General features: G+C 32.1%; 1 protein-coding gene across 3 annotated transcripts; it reads right to left on the bottom strand.

The window, feature by feature from the left end:
• Positions 1-777: 777 nt before the first annotated feature.
• Positions 778-19,468, bottom strand: LOC123218406 (ankyrin repeat-containing protein BDA1-like). Of its 3 annotated transcripts, none has more exons than XM_044639859.1 (3): positions 18,812-19,468; positions 17,970-18,381; positions 778-1,337 (listed from the first exon to the last, which is right to left on the bottom strand). In XM_044639859.1, the coding sequence occupies exons 1-3, from the start codon at positions 19,394-19,396 to the stop codon at positions 952-954; spliced, it is 1,383 nt and encodes a 460-aa protein (XP_044495794.1). In that variant the 5' UTR covers positions 19,397-19,468; the 3' UTR covers positions 778-951. The 3 variants fall into 3 exon arrangements, with proteins under 3 accessions (XP_044495794.1, XP_044495795.1, XP_044495793.1); XM_044639858.1 differs by lacking the exon at positions 778-1,337 and adding an exon at positions 16,355-16,374 and having other exon boundaries at positions 17,596-18,381; positions 18,812-19,467; XM_044639860.1 differs by lacking the exons at positions 17,970-18,381; positions 18,812-19,468 and adding an exon at positions 2,175-2,833 and having other exon boundaries at positions 778-1,743.
• Between the last annotated feature and the right edge of the window lie 688 nt (positions 19,469-20,156).

Below are 20,156 nucleotides of genomic sequence, written 5' to 3'. Positions count from 1 at the left end.
CCTAACCTCTTTGTCTAGCTGATGTAAGGTGACATGTAAATCCTATACATTTTAAGGTGGGTTCAGGTGTGGGAGAGTGTATGAATATCTACATGGACATCTACAAATAATTAAAAATATAATAAAATTATGTATATATAATTAGATATATATAAATGACATATTATTATATAATTAAATGATTTTGAAATAAGAATAAAATAATATATAATTACATAATGACATATAATCTGTGTACAAAATTATATATTTAAGAGTGTGTATACATAATATTGCTCTTCAGAACATCTCATTTTATAATTTCAAGTTTTTAAAACAGTAAATGATAGCTTCAAGAATAAAAATGCTTGCATCTAAACAACAAAGAAAATATATGTGAAGTCAATTATTAAATTTAAAATTTTATTTATTTGATGTGGGAGATACAATATTAAAAGGATAGTTCAAGTTAAATAAAAATTTTTCATTAAAAGGAAAAAAAAAATAGAGAGTGATATGTTAATGTTTTGGCATTTTTTTTTTTTTTTTGTAATTTTTATAAGATGATATATAGATAAACCCTACAGATTATAATAATATTTGGATCAATGCAAAATTTTATATATTTTTTTATCAATAAAACTATATGCACCAATTTTGAGTATAGAGTAATATCTAATCATATGATAATACATTATTTATATACTTAAATATTATACACATAGTATACTCTTTGTTTATATATATATATATAAAATATAAAAATAGAAATCAAAAGTAAGATTTAAGACTAATAGATAATTTAATCAAACATTTATTAAATTTCCATCCAAAATAAGAATTCATAATGCAACATTAACTGATAGAATACAACAAGTCTATCAATAGATTACATGAAATTTTCTTGTTCATACATAATTTATTGATCAAATGTGTCCACTTCAATAGATAACAAGATTATATCTGATTTTTCTAAACACTCACCACAGGCTGATCAACCTGTTTTTTCTTCTTAAAACAGCAACGTTTAGCCACAAAAATCACCCCGGTGAACAGCTTCTTCAACACCCACATGCAAAATCTAATTGCATGAATAAAAAGAATACCCATAAGCAAGTAAACCCAAGTCTGTTCGTAAAACATACTAATGTAAGATAATATTTCATCATGTGGCACCACCAAGCTCATTGACAAAATGTATGCACCGGCTATACACAGCACTGCAACCCACATTCCCACCCGCAAAATCCCCTCAGAAACTCTATTCCTGAGAGGAACACCACTAATGAGCCACAAAATTATGCCGAGAGATGCTGAGAATGAGATTGTGCTCACGATTGTTAATGTGTGGTACACATCTTTATGAGTGTATGCATGAATTGAAGTTCCAGCTATGCAAGTTTCCCCCTCTGGGCAGGTTTTATCTTTCGAATGATTGGTGTCTGCTTGCCAGTTGCCACCTGGTGGCTTTGTTGCAATCTGGAAACTCATAGTGGCCAACAAAATGGCCACCACTATAAAGTTGCCTCTTGTTTTTTCATAGCGGTCGCTCTTGTCCTTGCTGAGCCTTCTCCATATTGATTTTAATTTTTGCAGTGATTGGGTGATTCGAACTTTGGTGGTTGTTTCTTTGGTGGGATTGTTCTGTAAATTCCTTTGAATTGAGCCATTTCTGCAGACTCCATCAAAGGCTGGAAAGCCATTTTTGGTCAAGGAGTTCAGATCCACTCTTATTTTTTGCTCTGAAAGCAAGTACCTAGTGGTCTGCATAAAGCATATACATGCATAGCTTCAAGATTGTTCATGATCTTCCTACTACTAACGATAGAAAGATAGATAAAAAAAAATTACAAGATTCAACCGAATTAATATAATACGAAGTGACAATTCATTATATAGCGATATAATCCTATTTTATTATTTTTTTTCAATGTTTAAAAAACAGGTTTGAACTGGCTTTAAAAAATTGACAAATTGGTAATCAAATAAAAAACAAACTAGTTTTTTCGTATTTTTGAATTGGTACTTCAAGCGATTTTTAAATAATCTACTTTTTAGTTTGAAAATCAGTTTGGTTCGATTATTGAATATTTTTTAACATTCCTGCATGAAGTGCCTGTGTGCTATTTGAGTGTGCAATGGGATAATTCTGCTAGAATTTAAGCAAATTAAGCAAGAGATAAGAAGACTTGTACCTTATATTGCTGCAATATAACAGATACTTGCAAGATAGAGTTCCCTTCAAGGTTTTTGGAATTGAGAAACTCCTCATCATCAACTGATGACACCAATACTAGTGCATCCAAATGATTATGCTTAACACATAAATGTAAAGCTGTTTCTCCATGGATTTGCACAAGAATTGACTCAGGTTTTGCACTTATAAGCTCTTTTATCACCTCAACTCTCCCTCTCATTGCAGCCAAATGGAGAGGAATTCTCCCCTCTTGGTCAGCAACCATACTCACATCCTTACTTGCTATTAACAGCTCTTTGACAATTTCACCGTGGCCCTCAGCAGCAGCCAAGTGAAGAGGTGAGCGTTTGAAAGAGTCCAACTCTGTGACAAGTTGAGGCTTTTGGCTCACAATAGCTTTGGTGAACTCAACATGACCAAGCAAAGCTGAGATGTGCAAGGGAGTTTCAGTAAAGGGAGTGAGTGAAATTTTATGGAGAATTAATGGATCATTCTGTATCAATGTGTTCAAGGTTGCTACACATCCCCTCATGCTTGCTTCATACAGCCTTTGAGTGTCATTTTCAGCGATAATCTCCATTTCCCTTGACTTAGTTTTTCTTTTCTGTAATTTCTCTGCCAGTTTCTGCCCCTGTAATCTCAGGGTAGGAGAGAATATCAACCGCAACGTCTTGTCTATTAATTGAAATTTCAACGAAATTGCCTATACCGCAAAAAATTCTTGAACCAAAATAGACGTTGCATTTATTGTGTTCAAATTTCGAGCCACATCTTTGATATTGTTAGTGATGAGATTTGCACCCGCTAGGGGTCTTTAGACCATTTAACCAAATTGGTTTGTTAATCTTTTAAATTGAACCGAATTTTCGATTTGAGAAAAATCATAAAATTTGGTTTGATTCGATTACCAGATAATTTTGAACACTCCTAACACCCACAAGAAGTACATTGAATGGTTATAAAATTCAATATAAGAAGTGGAAGAGACACAAAAAAATTAAGATATGATTGATTTTTAATGTGGTTAAAAAAAAAAACCAAGAGCCTAGTGATATTATTTGAATAATTTGAAGAGAAAAGCAGTGATATTACATTGATTACAATTACTAAAAATGTGAAAAATGGGTCCAAGACAACATAAAATTATTATTTAAATTCGAGAGATTGTGGAAGCCATGGCAAATAGTAACTCATATTCCTTATAATAATTTTTAAACGAGATTATGCATTGTCTGCATTTTCACTTGACCTTGGGTATCAACAAGTATGAATGGGGAGTTTTGATCGTCCTCATAGATAACATAGTGGGTGGTTGATTTTTATTGAGAGTGTCTTTTGAAAATTGACAAGTCAGTCCCTAAACCACATGCGAAAGGCACGGCACTCTCAATATTGGAGATTTCACTTTCAAAAAAGTAGGCACCTTTGATGGGTAATATTGACAATTTACAAACTCCCTTGATAAAAAAACAAAACATGTTTGTGATTGACAAGCCAATCATAATTTTATGCAATTATCAATAAGTGCTATATAAAAAATGGTAATAGTTTTTTGGTTATACGAAGAAATTCAAATTTATATACATATAAAATTATATATACTCACTTTGAGTATAAATATTTATACACATTTGATGAGTGCTATCATGTAATTGTATAATTTTAAATTAAAAAATAATATCTAATTACATAATAATATATTATTTATATAATAAAAACAAATAGAAAATAAATCAAACATTTGTTAAATTTAATTTTTTCATCATTTGATTCCCTCCTATTTCCATCCAAAATAAGAATTCATAACATTAACTGATAGAATATAACAAGTCTATCAATAGATTACATAAAATTTTATTGTTCATACATAATTTATTGATCAAATGTGTCCACTTCAATTGATAATAAGATTATATCTGATTTTTCTAAGCACTCACCACAGGCTGATCAAGCTGTTTTTTCTTCTTAAAACAGCAACGTTTAGTCACAAAAATCACCCCCATGAACAGCTTCTTCAACACCCACCAGTAAAATCTTATTACATGTATAAACATTATAGCGATAAGCGACAAAGCCCAAATCCTCGAGAAGACCTGACGCCACGGGCTATTCAAACTATGAAATATTTCATCATATGGCATTACCAAGTTTATTGAGATAACGTATGCATTGGCAATAAAGAGCACCGTAACCCACATTTTTACAAGCGCAATTTCCACAGAAACTCTATTCCTGAGAGGAACTCCACTAATGAGCCACAAAATTATGCTGAGCGATGCTGAGAATGAGATTATGCTTATGATTGTTAAGTAGTAGTACCCATCTGTGTATGCATGAATTGAAGTTCCAGCTCTGCAAATTACCCACTTTGGGCAGGTTTCAGCTTCGAATGAGTGGTGTCTTCTTGCCAGTAGCCACCTGGTGGATTTGTTGCAATCTGGAAACTCATGGTGGCAACCAAAGTGGCCACCACCATCAGTTTGCCTCTTGTCTTTTCATGGTGGTCGCTCTTGTACTTGCTGAGCCTTCTCCACTTGAAGAATGATGTTAGTATTGATTGTAATTTTTGGGGTGATTGGGTGGTTTGAACTTTGGTGGTTGTTTCTTTGATGGGATTCTTCTGTAAATTGCTTTGACTTGTGTGCCATTTCTACAGCTTCCATCAAAGGCTGGAACGCCATTTTTGATCAAGGAGTTCAAATCCACTCTTATTTTCGGCACGGAAAGCAAGTAGCTAGTGGTCTGCATAAAGTTCAACCAAATTGAAATAATACTAGAATAGAGTGAGCAAAATGATAATTCACTATATATGTTGTGTTATACAACTTGCAAATATGAAGTGCCTGCCTGCTCTTTGGGTCTTAAGCTTGGTTCGATTGAAGTGGATCCAAGCTTGAGCTCGCTTCAAAAGTGTTCAAGTTCAACTTGTTTGAGAGAAGTCAAGTTTGAGATTGGCTTTAGTTAAAACTCAAATTGAGTTTTGAACTCGACTCTATACTAAAGCATCTTCTTTTTAATCAATTTATATCAAATTTTTTCAAGTTTACGAATTTAATAAGTCGAACACCTCTAAAACATGAACTTGAAAATATTTAACTCATAGACTAAAGTTTGAACTCACTTGAGTTGAGCTCGATTTGGACTCATTCTAACCGAGCTCACAATAGCCTTGGTGAACTCAACATGACCAAGCAAAGCTGAGATGTGCAAGGGAGTTTCAGTGAAGGGAGTGAGTGAAATTTTATGGAGAATGAAAGGATCATTCTGTATCAATGTGTTCAAGGTGGCTACACATCCCCTCATGCTTGCTTCATACGGCATTTGAGTGTCATTTTGAGCTGCTTCCTGAGCTTGAATCTCCATTTCTGTCTTCTCTTGGTTTTGCATTTTTTCTGAAATTCTCTCCTCTTTGAATTCTTTTATCTCCAAGAATTGTAATAAGAGAAAGAAAGAATATCAACTACGAGTCTGAAGGCACTCTCAATAATGGAGACTTAACTTCTAAAAAAAGCAGGCGTGTTTGTGATTTAGAAGTCCGTACGATGAGTGACAGCTTCACATGTCTCGCTCTCATAGAAATTCTTGTTAACATATAAATAATCAATAAAAGTATAGATACCTATTTTTAGTACACAATTTATATATATAGATAAAGTGTTATTATGTGATTGAATGTTTCTTTATCATATGATGATACATGTTTTAAAATCACCTAATTATATGATGACACATCACTGTATATATGAATTGTGTACCAAAAATAGATACACATAGTATTACTCATAAATAATTAACAGGCTTCATTATTATAGTTTTACCCTAGGATATTATTTTTAGGAACAAAATTTTATAATTTTATTTTAAATATTACTTTTAAAGATGAAATTTTAATCTTATCCCTTAAAATTTAAAATTTATTTTTTGAGATAATTTTAGTTTTATCCAAAATATTAGAGATAAAATTTTAATTTCATCCCAGAATGTTCATTTAAAGGATCAAATTGTCATAAAATTGTTATGATTAATTCTTACGAACGAAATTTAAATTTCCTCCAAAAATGTTACTGATGAAATAGAAATGGATGTTCACTTTGAACTTTGGATACTATTGTTAAAGAAAATTGGGTTATGATTTCCCCTTATCCATGCAATGAGATCGCTTTTTCCTTTACACAGCTTGTTTTTATAAACTTGCATAGTCATTAAACGCAACTGTATGTTCTGATTTCTTAGTGAAGTTAGCTTTCCATATATATTTCTTACCTCTATGATTGTCTCTTTTACAAACTGCTTCTCATTTATATGGATTATTGATATATTTATAAATATCAGTATCCTATGATATATGATATGTATCATATAATACGATACAATATAAATATAAAATGATATATATAATGAAGTACATTGAATTAATATGATATAGTGGATGTATTATATAATATGATCTATATAATATGATATAATATATATTATTGCACAAAACAATGTACTTTTTTTTAAGAAAATGATAATATAGTAAGAGTGTACATGAGAAATTTTAAATTTTTAAAGATATTTATGATATTTTTTAAAATAATGACATGTCAACTAGGTTTTTTAATAATTTATTTTTTAAAAACTGTATCATGCAATACAATATGATATGATACTCGATATACGATACAAAAAAACTAGGTTTCGATACATGATACAATATACAATTCAACTACCATGATATATCTACTTAGCTTTTATGTTTGTTTCCTGTTGAAATCACTAGCTATATTTATTCAAATCTTGGTTATATTTCTTTGGTGTATCTTGATTTCTCGGCAAAGCTAAGTCGCGGACTCATCTTCTATAGTTCATGTTATGGTATGTAGCTAATTCTCTCACTTTCTTGCGCTATTTTCATTCGATTTGAAATTTCGTTTTTCTTTGGATGTCATTTGATCCAAAAATTTGCTGATTAATTCTTGATTCTTTGTTTCACCATTAAGACGACTCAACCTTTTACTTTCCCTGCTAAGCAGTTAATTAGCCTTTCGCTTAGAATAATAAGAAAAAATGTTTTAGTTGTGGTTAACCGCCGGAAAAAATGTTAATTGCTTTAGGTTCTCGTTAGATATACCACTCCTCAATATAAAATATTCAGGAGACCAGTGTGAAGCCTCTGCGCTTCTTGATGAATTATGTCACGCTCCTCCTGTAGATTTATGTCTTGTTGAAGACACATATGACCTTTGAAATACATTGGAAGAAGCTATTTATTGTTTCCAACCATTTTAATTTTTAACTGAATGCAATAATATGTCCTGAAGCAGAAAGTTTGAAGCAAATGTAAATTTATAAATTGCAGCTTGACATGCTACAAGAAGAGAATGGCATCTGTTACAAGCTGAAAATTTGATAAAAGATATTTTATATGGTTTGTTCGATTTCGGAGATTAATATAACTATTAATTTTAATTTATGATTGAATTTCTTTTCTCAAATTCTCTGTAAGTATAAATAATACCAATTCCAGGATCACAGAAAGCATACCCGGTTTACTGAATCTGACAATTGATGATGATTTAGTGATTCAATGCATTTCTGGGAGTATCCACAACACACTTTGCTAATTTGCTTCCTCGTTTTTGCAAGAATTCTTCCAGAGAACTGAATAGAAAGAGTTCTGTATTTCTTTTATGTTTTTAGCGTAAGTGTTCTCCCTTTTTTTTCAATGAAAGTTACGCATTATTAAATAAGAGGGAGAGTGGCAGTTATCTTTAATAACTGCCAAGGCAAAATTGGAATATTGCATATCATGGGTTAATATTGAATTTGTAACCCTAATGGATCGGGTCAACCCATTATAGGTGGACCGACTCCAATATCTCCCACTCACACATGATGGGGGTGATCCGAATAATAATACTCTTCTATAAAAATCTTACAGAACAGAACAATTCATACTAGCAAATGTATCATGCGACCTTGCGAGCAACCTGCACTTGGGAGCTAATTTACTATGTATTTATTAGGAATAACATAGTTGCTTCAACCCAAAATAAAAATAAAAATGAAGCGTCAGTCTCACAACACCCCAGACTTGTTTGATAATACTAGCGCCCTTTAATCCCTCATTTATTATTGTGTTATATTTTTATGTATCCATGATCAAGTCCAATCTCCTGTATGAGTGACATGACCGGCCGGCCAATGGACACACGTAATATATAAGTCTTCATCTTTTACTTGAAATTCTCAATTAAACTTAGTTGCTTTTCTAGTCATGTTTCATAGATCGAATCATTCATGGCCATAGGTTCCAAGCTAAGATAGTCAATTCATGCCTAGCTTTCTTCAGCTTAGTTATCATGTTCAATATTTCCCTCAAATGTTGCTTCATCGGCTTATTGGGAACTTCTTTATATGTATCAAACTTGGTGGTTAACTGCCTTAGTTTAGAGACGGTTGTTCCTACAAACTTTTCTTTGAATGCCACCCACATAGCATTTGCAGTTTCAAATTGCTCATACTAATAAGCAATATCATCATTCATTGAGTTGATGAGTATACCTCTGACGGTCGAATATTTCTTTTTCCAAGAATTATAAGTATCCATATCACGCTTATGTTAGACATTATTAGGATTTTGCCCCTTATTCAACTGGGGCTCTTCCATGACCTGATTAACAGCTTCCAAGGTATCCTGTTCATCTAGGATATAGTGCATTCTCATTCTCCATATTTTATAATTGTCCCCATTCAATCTTTCTCTCTTATTCAAATAAGCAATTATGTTTTTCGAAGCCATTTCAATATATAACTACAGAGATACGCAACATAACACCAACAATAAGATATATACACATTTTATTGTCACAATTATGCATTAAAAATTAAAATGTCATATAAGACATAAAGTCAAAAGTTCACTATGTTCCCAATCATCGTCTATGACACAAATGTTTCATATTTTAACAATTAATTCAATTGCGTCAATATATGTTCTAGACGAGAATAATTAAATTCTACAAGTCTCAGAATTCCCATAAATAATCATAAAATATATTATATCATATCAACATGGAGTTCAACATAAACATAATTAATAAATAAACAAATACACATGAAAATAAATATGGACATGAAATTCAATGACTATAACTAACTTCTGAACAATCTATGGCTTGAGATTTGTACGATTTAAAACAGGACATCTTGTTAATCAAATGCTCTCCATATTTATAGAGATTTGATCTCTACCAATTAGATTGAGAAAAAACATTTTCTTTATTTCTAACAATATTATGAGTAACTTTATCTAAGCCTACATGCCTCGTACTTCGTTGATTTGAGAAAATAGAGAGTGATGTAGATTTTCTTATATTCATTACAATTTTATGTTCTTCAGCGAGCTGTAATTCATCCACACATTGCCAATAATTCTTGAATTTCTTATCCCGAACAAGATTAAAAATTATTGAAGTCCAATAATCTGGCAATGACCTTAGTAATCCAGATATCCTCTCATTTTTAATTAGTTTTATGCCCTTGTCTTTTAAATCATAATATCTCTCATGCATGACACCAAGGTGAGTGAAAAGATTATGCATTGGATTCATCTTATAGTTCATATAGTAGTTTTTAGTCAACATGTTCACCCTATATATGACCAACAAATGGACAATAATAAATTATACATACATAATAATATAAACAACACATGTTCACATGTTTAGCAATGTATAATTCAAAACCATGATCAAAATAACACCTATAAGTGTTCAATTCATGCATAAACAAACCACACAGAATAGAATTTGAGCTAATATAAGCTGTCGAGGATAAATAGAAGCATGCATACGCTCCTACTCGCTAAAACACTAGTTCACACGCTTCCACATGATGAACAACTCAATTCACGTGCCTCCACGTACCGAACTAGGTCATCACACGTTACCATGCACATTCACATATGGTCAAATGTTGACCGTTGACTAGTTAACTATTTGACCATTGATCGGTTAATAATTGACCTGGTTACACATGGGTCAGGATCCGGGTTGGATCGACTTGATTGATTAAATGGGTTGAACCATTGATCGTTGAGTTTGACCAATCCGTTGACCCGCGATACAGTATGAACCCTAACATTTTGACAGCAAAATTAGCCGTCTTTTAGACACCCTCCGATGACGATTTCATAGGGCTTTTGAAGCCCGTGATATGCAGATTAAGTTTCATCTGTCGCCAGATTTTGACCAATTACATGCAAGAATGTCACAGTTTTTAGGTGAAACATAGATCACTGAATTTCATCCAATTTCATGCGGTTTTGGTGCAATTTTTTCTAATTAAACATGCAACTAATATCCAGAATTCATCCTAATATGATTCTAAGCATCAATTTCAAAAAAATTGCAACGAATCCATCAATAAGCAAAAATGTCTGTACGCATTATTTAAAAAACAAATTACTGTTCACATAAATTTAATCTTTAAACATGCTTCCTAATCATGTTTATATCGCTAGCATCACAATTGCACAGATATAACATGACTCTGATACCAATATAAGTATAAATAATACCAATTCTAGGATCACAGAAAACATACTCGGTTTACTGAATCTGACAATTGATGATGATTTGGTGATTTGATGCATTCCTAGGAGTATCCACAATACATTTTGCTAATTTGCTTCCTCGTTTCTATAAGAATTCTTCTAGAGAATTGAATAAAAAGAGTTCTGTATTTCTTTTATGTTTTTAGCGTAAGTGTTCTCCCTTTTTTTTTCAATGGAAGTTACGCATTATTAAATAAGAGAGAGAGTGACAATTATCTTTAATAACTACCAAGGGCAAAATTGGAATATTGCATATCATGGGTTAATATTGAATTTGTTAACCTAATGGATCAGATCAACCCATCATGGGTGGATCGGATCCAATATTCTCCAAATAAACAAGAACAAAAATTTGTGTTCTTAATTCACTACATAATCAAGAACAAATTTTTTGTCATTGATTTATAACACAATTAAAGACATAAAAAATTGTCCCCAATTCACCATATAATCAATGACAAAAAATTTTGTCAAAAATTGTCCTCAATTTTTCACATAATCAGGATGAAAAATTTTGTTTCCAATTTATTATACAATTAAGGACGAAAAATTTTGTCCTTAATTCATTGCACAATCAAAGATGAAAAAATTGTCCTAAATTCATTATATATTTAAGGAAGAAAAATTTGCTTCTAATGCGCTATACAATTAAGGATGAAAAATTTTGTTCCACATTCACCACACTATCAAGGACGAATAATTTTGTTCATAATTGTGTACCTTTTGGGACAAAATTTAATGCAATTATGGAGAAAAAATTTCGTCCCAAAATGCGTATTGACAAAACACTATTCTGTCAATAATGATTAGTTATTAAGAATGATTTCTTCTCTCGTGGGTACTGTCTTTTGGTAACACGTCTTTTTTTGTGTTTGATCTTTCATCACGATGACTTTTTGGGATGAAAATTTTGATCACCTTTCATGAAATTTGTTGTAGTGATTAAGGACAATTTCTTTTTTTTTTTTAATAGTTATTAATCTTTGGCAAATACACCTTTTGTAATGATTTGATTTTTCGTCAATATTGATTTTTTAAGATAAATTTTTGACTTTCTAGGATGAAAATATTCATCACAATAACATCTCTCTTCAAATATATACCCTTACAGGGAATATGACTTAAAGAGACATGTACAACTTGACCTCTTAACTAAAATAACGAAATAAAAGAAAACATAACCTCTTAACTTCAAATATATACCATCGTTTGAATAAATGTTGTGTCTAAAATCTAAAACTTAAATAAATGCATAAATACAAACCATAAAATCCATACAGAAAACATAACATAAATAACATAAAATGTGCAAATAACGGTTTTACCCCTCAACCTCATGCAACAAACTGGTTAGATTGTTTGCTCCCTTGCATGTCTCACTACTCACGTCTACCTGTAAAACCATAAAGAAATGCACCAGTGAAAAACACTCAATAAATAGGTGACATCTTGACACGTTACATATAACATAAAATCTTATAATTGATGTTCCATTACTAAGTCTCTATGTTGTTAAAACAAATGTTTTCTAGCACTCTTATTTGCCCATTTGTCCACTTTCAACATTGTCATGCCCTAAATACATAGTCTCTCTCACATAAACTACTATAGCCTAAGTTGATCTCAACGTGTTTGATGCCTTAGAGAAAGCAATCAACATCTCAAATGCCTACTAACTATTGTGCCTCACACATATGTCGACCAGACTATTAGGTCAACTAGCTATGATAACTTGGTCACATAAGGAAATTGGTCGAAGTCCCTCCCTTACTACATACACTTAGTTACGAGTATGCTAACTGAAATACAATCTTTAGATGACACCTACCACGAGCATGTATGTGTTGCAAATCGCTGACCACGTGAAGAACTAACTGAAGTGCCATTATCTCTTATCATGCACACCTAAATCGAACTATATGATATATCTCATGGGTATTTATCTCTCGTATAACCTTATTGTTGTCACTTATCTCACCACTTACACATACTACTGGTGGATAACTAGATGTACACCACTTTCCTTGACTTTTCCTATTTTCGATCCAGATTTGACTTGGTTAAGGTTTGTGTCATCTGTCACATAGTCAGACACCGTTACTATGGCTAGCTAGCTTAAGTTGTTTGCTAATACCTTTTTGTTTCTCTTTCTTTCCTCTTCCCTTACTTGAACATAACCTATGGATAAAATAGACTTTTTCATTTCTTAGTACATATACGGGCATTTTTCACCCCTGCCTTCCCCGTGTTCTTCACAAGGACGACACATGGGTGTGTTATAGTTTTATATCCCCATGTTCCTCACTAACTCAACACGGGCGTTTCATCACACTCTAACACATGCGCCCACTAGTGGGGAAGACAGACATAGATGTGTGTCCTATACCACACGATCATGTAAGCTTTTCCTCAAGACGAATGTGCTATTACTCGCCAGCTATTTCTTTACAAAGGGATACATGGGTATGTGAGCTATCACATATGGCCATGCATTACGATCTATAAATTGTCCCTATAGGTTTCCATGAATTCTGGCCAACTTCTAGCAATCCAATAACAACTAACCAAAATGCATCTCAAATCAAGAAACACGTTATCATATCTCTTTAACCTTAACACAACCAACACATTCATTCAACTCTGTACTATTTCCACATGCTTTAAACATAAAAACCTTTATATAATCATCTCAACATCAATCCATAACCCATAAATCTTAAACTCTTGAATAAAGTTTAGAAATTCATCAAAACAGAAAATTATTTTGCCAAAGCCACACCATAATTACTTATCCTCCGAAGTTTTTGTTAATCATGGCAAGACTAAAGGATTTCCAATGTCCAAACTTGACACAAACTCCTTTAGTCAGTCCATTTTTCTTTTTAGTGGCTATTGTTTTGGCTATGAAAAGAATAGGGATGCAAAAATACACATCAAGTGTTTGCACCCCTTTTTATTTTTCCTATCGAAAATAACACATGGGCATCTCTGGTGTTGCCCAATTATATAATCAAAAGTGTAATTATATACTAAAACATGTGTACATAATTATATCAAGCATAAGGTAGAACAATACCTAATAATAAAATGACACATAGTATGTACATAATTATATACTTAGAAGTGTGTATATATAACATTGCTCTTACGAATATCTCATTCTATGATTTCGGGTCTTAAAAATAGTGAAAATAGCTTCGAGTAGATAGTTTAAGCAGCAAAAATGATCGCATCCAAATAACAAAGAAGACATATGTGTAGTCAGTCATTAAATTCGAGATTTTATTTATTTGATGTGGTTAGTTTAACATTGAAAGGTCAATTCGATTTAAATAAGAATTTCTCATTTAAAAAAAATAGTGAATGATATGTAATGTGTTAGGAAATTTTTTGTAAATTTTATGAGATGATATAAAAAGAAACCATAGATGTTATAATAACATTTTGATCAATGCAAAATTATGTATGTATTTTATCAATAAAACTATACATGCTCACTTTGAGTACAAATATTGATACACACTTGATGAGTGTCATCATATAATTGTATGATTTTAAATTAAAAAAATAACATTTAATTGTATAATAACATATTATTTATATAATAAAAAATTGTATGTATAACATTATTCGGTTTTTTTTATATATTTAATATGATAGGAGAAATAAAAAGTAAGATTTAAGACAAATAGATAATAAATCAAACATTTATTAAATTTAATTTTTTCAACTTCTTATTCCATCCCGTTTCCATCCAAAATAACAACTCATAATGCAACATTAACTGATAGAATATAACAAGTCTATCAATAGATTACATAAAATTTTATTGTTCATACAGAATTTATTGATCAGATGTGTCCACTTCAGTAGTTAAGATTAAATCTGATCTTTCTAAACACTCACCACAGGCTGATCAAGCTGTTTTTTCCTCTTAAAACAGCACCATTTAGCCACAAAAATCACCCCCATGGACAGCTTCTTCAACGCCCACCAGCAAGATCCTATTACATGTATAAAAATTATAGCGATAAGCGACCAAACATAAACCCATGGGTACCAGTTACTAATACTATCAAGTATTTCATGTGGCATCACCAAGCTTATTGACAAATAGTATGCACCGGCGATAAACAGCACCGTAACCCACATTTTTACCAGCAAAATTCTCACAAAAACTCTATTCTTGAGGGGAACTCCACTAATGAGCCGCAAAATTATGCTGAGCGATGCTGAGAATGAGACTGTGTTCACGATTGTTAATAAGTTGTACTCATTTTCATGAGTGTATGCATGAATTGAAGTTCCAGGCCTGCAAACCCCCTTTGGGCAGGTTTCTTCTTTCAGATTAGTGGTGTCTGCTTGCCAGTAGCCACCTGGTGGGTTTGTTGCAATCTGGAAACTCATGTTGGCAATCAAGCTGGCCACCACCATCAAGTTGCCTCTTATTTTTTCATAGTGGTCGTTCTTGTAGTTGATGAGCCTTCTCCATTTGACGGATGATGTTATTATTGATTTTAATTTTTGGGGTGATTGAGTGGTCTGAACTTTGGTGGTTGTTTCTTTGATGGGATTCTTCCGTAAATTGCTTTGAGCTGTGCCATTTCTGCAGCTTCTATCAAAGGAGTTCAAATCCACTCTCATTTTTGGCACGGAAAGCAAGTAGCTAGTGGTCTGCATAAAGTTCAACCAAATGGAAATAATACTAGAATAGAGTGAGCAAAATGATAATTCACTACATACGTTGCATTATACAACTAGCAAACATGAAGTGCCCGCCTGCTCTTTGGGTCTCGAGCTCAGTTCGATTTAAGACCTCACTTCAAAAGTGTTCGAGTTCAACTTGTTTGAGAGGAGTCGAGTTTGAGTTTGAATTGAGTTTTAACTTAAATTAACTTTGAACTCGACTCTATACCAAAATAACATCATTTAGATGCGTATTAGTCAAAACAACATTTTTTAGTTAATTTGTGTCAAATTTTTTTAAGTTTATAAATTTAACGAGTTGAATACCTTTAAAACTCAAACTCGAAAATATTTAACTCACAGACTTAAGTTTTAACTCACTTGAGTTGAGCTCATTTCAGACTCATTTTAGCCTAGCTGAAATTTAAATAAACTTGATTAGAATCTAATCGTACCTAGAATTTAAGCAAATTAAGCATAAGATAAAAAGGCTTATACCTCATACTGTTGCAACATAGTAGATATTTGCAAGGTTTTTGGAGTTGAGAAACTCCTCATCATCAACTGATGCCACCAATACTTTGAGTGTATCCAAATGATTATGCTTAACACACAAATGTAAAGCTGTTTCTCCACGGATTGGCTCAAAAATTGACTCGGGTTTTGCACTTATAAGCTCAAAAATATATAAGATGTTATTATCATTATTTATATATATATAATATATGAGAAATTTTCTATATACAATGTGAACTCATAATGCAAAATCAGAACTCATAATGCAACATTAACTGATAGAATATAACAAGTCTATCAATAGATTACATGAAATTTTCTTGTTCATACATAATTTATTGATCAAATGTGTCCACTTCAATAGTTAAGATTAAATGTGATCTTTCTAAACACTCACCACAGGCTGATCAAGCTGTTTTTTCTTCTTAAAACAGCACCATTTAGCCACAAAAATCAGCTTCTTCAACACCCACCAGCAAAATCTTATTACATACATAAAAATTATACCGATAAGCGACAAAGCCCAAATTTGCTGGGGGACCTGAGGCCACGGGCTATTCAAACTATCCAATATTTCATAATGTACCAAGCTTATTGAGAAAGCGTATGCACAGGCAACAAAGAGCAACGTAACCCACATTTTTACCAGCAAAATTCCCACAGAAACTCTATTCCTGAGAGGAACTCCACTAATGAGCCACAAAATTATTCTGAGCCATGCCGAGAATGAGATTGTGCTTGCGATTGTTAAGTAGTGGTACTTAAGAATATAATAAAATTATGTATATATAATTAGATATATAAATTATACATTATTATATGATTAAACGATTTTAAAATAAGAATAAAATAATATATAATTACATAATGATATATAATTTTTGTATAAAATTATATATTTAAGAGTGTGTATACATAATATTGCTCTTCAGAACATCTCATTTTATAATTTCAACTTTTTAAAACAATGAATGACAGCTTCAAGAAAAAAAATGCTTGCATCTAAACAACAAAGAAAATATATGTGGAGTCAGTTATTAAATTTAAAATTTTATTTATTTGATGTGGGAGATACAATATTAAAAGGATAGTTCAACTTAAATAAAAAATTTTCATTAAAAGGAAATAAAAAATAGAGAGTGATATGTTAATGTTTTAGGATTTTTTTTTTGTAAATTTTATAAGATGATATATAGATAAACCCTACAGATTATAATAATATTTGGATCAATGCAAAATTTTATATATTTTTTTATCGATAAAGTTATATGCACCAATTTTGAGTATAGAGTAATATCTAATCATACGATAATATATTATTTATATACTTAAATATTATACACATAGTATACTCTTTGTTTATATATATATATATATATATATATATATAATATAATAGTAGAAATCAAAAGTAAGATTTAAGACTAATAGATAATTTAATCAAACATTTATTAAATTTCCATCCAAAATAAGAATTCATAATGCAACATTAACTGATAGAATACAACAAGTCTATCAATAGATTACATGAAATTTTCTTGTTCATACATAATTTATTGATCAAATGTGTCCAGTTCAATAGATAATAAGATTAAATCTGATCTTTCTAAACACTCACCACAGGCTGATCAAGCTGTTTTTTCTTCTTAAAACAGCAACGTTTAGCCACAAAAATCACCCCCATGAACAGCTTCTTCAACACCCACCAGCAAAATCTAATTGCATGAATAAAAAGAATACCCATAAGCAAGTAAACCCAAGTCTGTTCGTAATACGTACTAATGTCATCTAATACTTTATCATATGGCACCACCAAGCTCATTGACAAAATGTATGCACCGGCTATACACAGCACTGCAACCCACATTCCCACCCGCAAAATCCCCTCAGAAACTCTATTCCTGAGAGGAACACCACTAATGAGCCACAAAATTATGCCGAGAGATGCTGAGAATGAGATTGTGCTCACGATTGTTAATGTGTGGTACACATCTTTATGAGTGTATGCATGAATTGAAGTTCCAGCTATGCAAGTTTCCCCCGCTGGGCAGCCCTGATTGGTGGTGTCTATTTGCCAGTTGCCACCTGGTGGGTTTGTTGCAATCTGGAAACTCATGGTGGCCAACAAAATGGCCACCACCATCAAGTTCTCTCTTGTTTTTTTATAGCGGTCCCTCTTGTCCTTGGTGAGCCTTCTCCATAGTGATTTTAATTTTTGCAGTAGTTGGGTGATTCGAACTTTGGTGGTTCTATCTTTGGTGGTTGTTTCTTTGGTGGGATTGTTCTGTAAATTCCTTTGAATTGAGCCATTTCTGCAGATTCCATCAAAGGCTGGAAAGCCATTTTTGGTCAAGGAGTTCAGATCCACTCTTATTTTTTGCACTGAAAGCAAGTACCTAGTGGTCTGCATAAAGCATATACATGCATAACTTCAAGATTGTTCATGATCTTCCTACTACTAACGGTAGAAAGACGGATAAAAAAATATTACAAGATTCAACCGAATTGATATAACACGAAGTGACAATTCATTATATAGCGATATAATCCTATTTTATTATCTTTTTTCAATTTTTTAAAAACAGGTTTGAACTGACTTTAAAAAATTGACAAATTGGTAACCAAATAAAAAAAAACTAATTTTTTTGTATTTTTGAATTGGTATTTCAAGCTATTTTTAAATAATCTACTTTTCAGTTTGAAAATCAGTTTGGTTCGGTTACTGAATATTTTTTAACACTCCTGCATGAAATGTCTGCCTGCTATTTGAGTGTGCAATGTGATAATTCTACTAGAATTTAAGCAAATTAAGCAATAGATAAGAAGACTTGTACCTCATATTGCTGCAATATAGCAGATACTTGCAAGATAGAGTTCCCTTCAAGGTTTTTGGAATTGAGAAACTCCTCATCATCAACTGATGACACCAATACTTTGAGTGCATCCAAATGATTATGCTTAACACATAAATGTAGAGCTGTCTCTCCATGGATTTGCACAAGAATTGACTCAGGTTTTGCACTTATAAGCTCTTGTATCACCTCAACTCTCCCTCTCATTGCAGCCAAATGGAGAGGAATTCTCCCCTCTTGGTCAGCAACCATACTCACATTCTTATTTGCTATTAACAGCTCTTTGACAATTTCACCGTGGCCCTCAGCAGCAGCCAAGTGAAGAGGTGAGCGTTTGAAAGAGTCCAACTCTGTGACAAGTTGAGGCTTGTGGCTCACAATAGCTTTGGTGAACTCAACATGACCAAGCAAAGCTGAGATATGCAAGGGAGTTTCAGTGAAGCGAGTGAGTGAAATTTTATGGAGAATGATTGGATCATTCTGTATCAATGTGTTCAACGTGGCTACACATCCCCTCATGCTTGCTTCATACAGCTTTTGAGTGGCATTTTCAGCGAAAATCTCCATTTCCCTTGACTTAGTTTTTCTTTTCTGTAATTTCTCTGCCAGTTCTGTACCTGTAATCTCAGGGTAGGAGAGAATATAAACCACAACCTCTTGTCTATTAATTGAAATTTCAACGAAATTGCCTATACCGCAAAAAATTCTTCAACCAAAGTAGACTTTTGCGTTTGTTGTGGTCAAATACGCAGCCACATCTTTGAAATTTTTTTTTTATTGAGAGTGCCTTTCGAACATTGACAAGTCAGTCCCTAAACCACATGCGAAAATCAAGGCACTCTCAATATTGGAGATTTCACTTTCAAAAAAGTAGGCACCCCTGATTGGTAATATTGACAATTAACAAACTCCCTTGAGAAAAAAACAAAACATGTTTGTGATTGACAAGTCAATCATAATGTTATGCAATAATCAATAAGTGCTAAAAAAAAAAAATAAATAATTGTGTATTGTTAGTGATGGGATTTGCACCCGCTAGGGGTGTTCAAAACCAAATAGGTTTGTTAATCTTTTAAATTGGACTGGATTTTTGATTTGAGAAAAATTATAAACTGAAACAAAACTGATTTAAAGATTAATCGATTTTGAATTAAACCTAAAATACTGATTAATCAAATAATCATCTTATTTTATTAATTTTTTTTGGTAAGTACTCTCAATTTTCATTTATCTTTTTTAAAATCGGTTAATCAGTAATCAAATTGAAAAGCTATGAAACTTGACACTGACCTACTTGTTTTGTCTTTTAACATAACTACAGGATAAA

This window comes from Mangifera indica, chromosome 6 (genome assembly GCF_011075055.1).
Source record: "Mangifera indica cultivar Alphonso chromosome 6, CATAS_Mindica_2.1, whole genome shotgun sequence".
Classification (NCBI taxonomy): domain Eukaryota; kingdom Viridiplantae; phylum Streptophyta; class Magnoliopsida; order Sapindales; family Anacardiaceae; genus Mangifera; species Mangifera indica.
The sequence above is the reverse complement of the archived record's forward strand: the minus strand, read 5'-3'. Positions and strand labels throughout refer to the sequence as shown.